At 37.9% G+C, this 5,690-nt stretch overlaps 1 protein-coding gene across 1 annotated transcript; it reads left to right on the top strand.

Moving 5' to 3' along the window:
• Positions 1 to 622: 622 nt before the first annotated feature.
• Positions 623 to 1,864, top strand: LOC121736220. The gene has a single exon (XM_042127308.1). The coding sequence runs from the start codon at positions 959 to 961 to the stop codon at positions 1,862 to 1,864; it is 906 nt and encodes a 301-aa protein (XP_041983242.1). The 5' UTR covers positions 623 to 958.
• The last annotated feature ends 3,826 nt before the right edge of the window (positions 1,865 to 5,690 follow it).

The raw sequence follows: 5,690 nt of genomic DNA, 5'->3' as shown, positions 1-5,690 counted from the left end.
ATCCTACCGACGGAACAAAAAGTTCTCAATGTTCCCGGGTCTGGATGTGTATTAAATATGTACTATGATATAATAAAAATCTTAATAATATGTATAGTATAAAAATATTAAATATATTTCCGTTGTCTGGTACCTGTAACACAAGTCCTTCAGGTACCTACTGAGCACGGGGTCAGACTGACGTGGTGTTAAGCGTACATAGATATTATTATTATGTATTTGTAGGTAGGAAACAGATTCTGGACTTATGTGTCTGTTTCTGCTTACATATTATGGACACTTAATTTCTATGACAGTCTCTTCTCCAAGTAAAGCATCTGGAGAAGCACTAAGCCAAGGTCTATCTTTGGACAATACATTGTATTGCTTCCAAATCATATAACTCACAATATTTTCTCAAAGCATTTTTTTCATTTATTAGACCATGAGCGTAAAAAAGTAAAAGTAAAAGTTTTTTTTCAATAATTGTTTTGCTAAAGCTTGTAGAGATCTGCTTTTTACATTGCATATTGTATGAAAATTACTGGCTGTCAATCTATAGCTGCGGTATTCATGCCACAGGGGGGTTTGAATTTTGATTTTTGTTGAATTTTCTATTAATTTTATTTAAATTTGTGGGGTCTGTACTTTGAACCTGTTTGTAAGTGTGTGAATGCTGACGCGTGCGAGTTGCAATTGTGTATGTAAGATGTGACGTATGAACGGAGCTTAGAATAAGTAAAATATTATTTCAATAAACAGTTGGTCCAACGCTCTCGAGTCTTTCACTTGTGCCCTCCTGCTACTGCTCCGTAGTCTATATCTCTGTGTGTCCCATATACCACCGTAGACATACAGCATAGACATAACATTGGTGACCCGTGAACACGAAGACAGCTCCGACTCCGGCTAAAACTAAGACAGCGAAGACTCCGACCAACGAAGGCTCCACCCAGACGACCACCGGGCTGAAAATATAATGAACGAGCAGCAGCATAACCTGATGGGCGCCGCACCGCAAGCCTCAACAAGCGGATTTTCGCCAGCTATGAAGAAAGAAGATACAGAATTGGCAACAATTTCCATTGGTAGCAGAATCCCAGAATTTTGGAAGGATAACCCTCGCCTGTGGTTTTATCAAGTCGAGGCAATTTTAGCTCCACAAAAGACATCGGATGCGAATAAATATTTTATGTGCGTCGCGAAGCTGAACAGGGACGCCATTCAGCAAGTTGCAGACATCTTGGCAAATCCGCCGCAGCAGAATAAATATGAAGCGCTGAAAAATCGACTACTGCAAATTTATGAAGAATCGGAGGCGCGGCAAGTAAGAAAATTAATTTCCGAAATCGAGCTTGGTGACCAGAAACCGAGTCAGCTGCTTAGAAGAATGAAGGAATTAGCTAGAGGAAAAATCGAAGACGAGACCCTGAAGATTTTGTGGCAAGGTCACTTACCTTCTTCGGTCCAAGCGGTCCTAGCAGTGACGTCCACTAGTAATCTAGAAGAATTAGCAGGAATAGCAGATAAAATCATGGACACTCACCAGCCCAGTAATATCGGCGAAGTAGCAAGTGGTCAGCAGCAGCCATCGTCAACCAGCTTCGAGGTAGCAGCCATAATAGCAGAGATCGCGAAAATGAAACTGAAAATTAACCAGTTAGAAGCACAAAGAGATGGAGTCCGGAGCAGAAGCAGGAGCAGGAGCAGGCCGACTGGGAACTATGCAAGGGAGCGGACACAATCGAGACCACGTCGAGCGCCAGGGAGTCCAGGTTGGCTGTGTACGTACCACTGGAAGTATCGAGGACGAGCTTTCCGATGCGAGCCCCCATGCAGCTGGGAGAACAAGAGTGAAGCCCCCGTCCCGAGGCCGGAAAACTAGCAGAGCTGCAGCCGGTGGCGGGAGGCAGCGCAGTTTCCGATCACCGCCTAATTGTAAGTGATAGAATATCCAATTTAAAATTTTTAGTAGATTCAGGAGCATGTATTTCTGTTTTACCAAAGAGTGTAGTAAAAAATAGACTGGACATAAATTTAAATTCTAATTACTCGCTTTTCGCAGCGAATGGTTCTAATATTAAGACTTATGGCACTAAAATTCTTACCTTAGATTTAAAATTGAAGAGATCTTTTAAATGGTCATTCGTAATTTGTGACGTTAAGCAGCCAATTTTAGGCGTAGATTTTTTAAATCATTTTAAACTTATTTTAGATATTAATGGACGCTGCTTAGTAGATAAAATAACTAACTTGGCCGTACGTGGAACGATCGTAAACCATTGTGAAAGTACGATTTCCACATTAAAAATTAACCATCCAGTTTACGAAATTTTAAAAAAATATCCGGATATTCTTAAATAAAATAAAAAATAAAATAAAATAAAATTGGTTTATTTCAGATTACTCAGATCCATAAAATTGTTAGTAAAGAAACTTATCGCTATATTAGTATTCTATTCTAAAAAGAGATTTAGTCCTATTTATCATAAAGTCGATCAGAGGACAATTCCCGCTGTCGACTATCTCTCTCAGGACACTGTGGCCGCCGCCGCGGACCCTGGCCAACAGCGATGCAGTCCTTTTGCGGAGTATAGCTTCAAAACTATTTACATCCGCAAAAGCAAACATCGCTGAGGCACTACAGAAACGCGGCAGCCGCAACAGTGCTCTAAAAGCATTATTATATTGAATGCGTAAGGCATTGTATGTTTTATTGGTGTAGTTGGTCCATAAGCTGCAGGTGTAAAAAGAGGTGCAGTAGGCCTTAAAAAGAGTAATTTTTACGGCGTCCGTGCAACGACCAAATCTATGCACCAGCATATTTGCCATAACAGACAATGCCCTACGCTCTCTTTCGAGGTCCACATCGTCTCGAAGGCCGTCAGTCACGAAATGTCCCAGATATTTAAAAGTGTACACTCTCTCTAGAGGTTCATTATTAAGGTGTATAGGGGGAACAATATTGGGACATTTCCGGCCAGCCTTAAAGACCATGTACTGTGATTTTTTGGCGTTGTAAAGTAAACCATGTGAGACCGCGTATTTTTCACAAATACCGAGTAATGTTCTTAATGCACTGACAGATGGCGCCAGCAGTACCATGTCGTCCGCGTAGCTAATATTGTTAACGCAGACGTTTCCGATATGGCAACCGACACGAGTACCGCTGAGGTCCCGTATCAGTGAATCCACGTACAGGTTGAAGAGCCGGGTCGAGGTCTGCCCCCCCTGCCTCACCCCGCACTCCATCCTGTACGGTTCGGAATAATTGCCAGCCCATCTCACATAGTTCACTTGATTACAGTACCAAAATTTAAGCAAGTCGGTGAAACCGTCGGGTAAACTAAGAGTTTCCAATTTTCGCCACAAGATGTCGTAGGAGACGAGATCGAAAGCCTTGCTGAGGTCAAGGAAACATGCGTACACAGGTGTACGCCTGCTCGTGTAATATTTGACAGTGTGCTTTAGACTCATTATTGCGGTCTCCGTTGACAGTCCACGCCTGAACCCGTGCTGACCATCATGGAGACTACAATGTTGTTCCAATATGGAGCTAAGCACACTGTCAAATATTTTAGCTATTGTTGTCGCTAAAGATATTGGCCTATAATTCGATCTGTCAGAAACGTCACCACTGCGATTTTTAGTAACTGGCACAACCGTAGTCCTTATTAAATTCGCAGGTAAGTAGCTATGGACAATGCAGATATTAAACAGTAATGCCAGGACTCTTGACATATGTTTGCCCGCGAATCTTAGGTGCTCAATACTGAGACCATCGTGACCTGGCGATTTCCCTGTGGACATGTTTTTAATCGTCTTCTCTACAGTTTTACTACTTATAAAAAATTTAAGGTCACGACTTATCTCAGTATTGTGCACAAAGTCTGATGATGGGCCCAATGGTGATGACACTTTGAACTGATCTCTGCAAAGATTTGCAATTTTGTCCGCACCATTGATCCCATCAACAGCTTCGGGGTAGCCAGGTTTCAAATTCAACTGCTTTGTTGACCTCCAGAATTTTTTAAAGTTTTGTTTTGAGTGGTGAGTAGCCAGGATGTCCATTTTTATTTGAGATTGGTGGTTTTGACACCATTTTAATCTACTTTCAAAAATTCGTCGGCTACTCGTCATCTCATCATACACAAAACCTTGTCTTGGGCGGCCACTGTTAACCAACATTTGAAATTTGGACCTAGCCTCCCTGTGCGCCGCACTGACATGCTTATTCCATCCCGTTAGAGTCTTCCTTCCATGTTTATAACTCTTATTACAATAGCTTTTAATTGCCGCCGAACATAATACAGAAACTATACTATTTAATTATATAAATTGTCAACAATATTTTTATGACACACTCATATAGTTATTGCAATAGCAATAACTATATGAGCATTGGATAAATTCCGGAGGAAAATCAATTAATTTTAATTGTCTATTACATAATTCACTATAATATTCATTACTACAAGAGTGATATTATTATGTAAGAAACATAATATTTATTTTGTTTTAGGAGGATGAAAACATGCTATTATTGTATTTTTAGCCTGGCTTCACCGACGAAGTGAAAATCCGCCAAGTACAAGCAAAAGAAAATGATACATTTTATTAATATTTAGGTATTCTACTACCTGTACACGTAAAATTTTCCGTTGGTTTTATTCATTTATCGATATAAAAGTGATATACAAAGTTTGCATGTTCATTCAGTTCAGTCAGTAAGGGAAAGATTTAGTGTTTTTACGCCTAAGTATTTTGTATTCCAATGAGATACTTCATATAATAAGTGTAAAATATTGTTCTCTTTTTAGTTTCACACTATCATTTTGATAATAATTACGTAAAAGTAGTCAAAATCGTAATTTTCCATGACGTTGCACTGCGGTACACGCACACATACACAAGAAGTCCGCCATCTTCTTTGTATAAATGCAAAAACTTTTGAACGGACCGTTACGCAAACATACAGCATGGTACAGAAATTCAAACAATATGTAATATTTTTTTTTTTTTTTCGTAAACTCCCAAGCAGTCGGATTCGACCGCGTAAACAATTGAATTCCAAGTTAAGAGGCCGCGTGCCACAAAATATAACACTAAAATATTTTTTAGTACTAATTAAATATTTTGTAGTACATTACTATTTATACATTTTTTAGTGTTTTACTTTATTTTTAGTGTTCAAATATTTAGTAGTATTTATTTTAATTAATTTTTGTTAAGAGGCCGCGTGCCACAAAATATAACACTAAAATATTTTTTAGTACTTATTTAAATATTTTGTAGTAAATTACTATTTATACATTTTTTAGTGTTCAAATATTTAGTAGTATTTATTTTAATTAATTTTTTTAAGAGGCCGCGTGCCACAAAATATAACACTAAAATATTTTTTAGTACTTATTTAAATATTTTGTAGTAAATTACTATTTATACATTTTTTAGTGTTTTACTTTATTTTTAGTGTTCAAATATTTAGTAGTATTTATTTTAATTAATTTTTTATTAATTATTAAGAGGCCGGGTGCCATCGAAATTCTCATACATACGTAATTTTTATTTCATTTTATTTTATTTGGGACAACAAACAATTGCGTACATGCTTAATACTAACACGACATAAGTAAATAATGAAATTAAGGTAATTACGCAACCAACACCATTATCCACAATATAACTTATTTTATGAACAATATAACAAT

This window comes from Aricia agestis, chromosome 18, assembly GCF_905147365.1.
Source record: "Aricia agestis chromosome 18, ilAriAges1.1, whole genome shotgun sequence".
Classification (NCBI taxonomy): Eukaryota; Metazoa; Arthropoda; class Insecta; order Lepidoptera; family Lycaenidae; genus Aricia; species Aricia agestis.
This window is presented reverse-complemented; position numbering and strand designations above follow the sequence as displayed.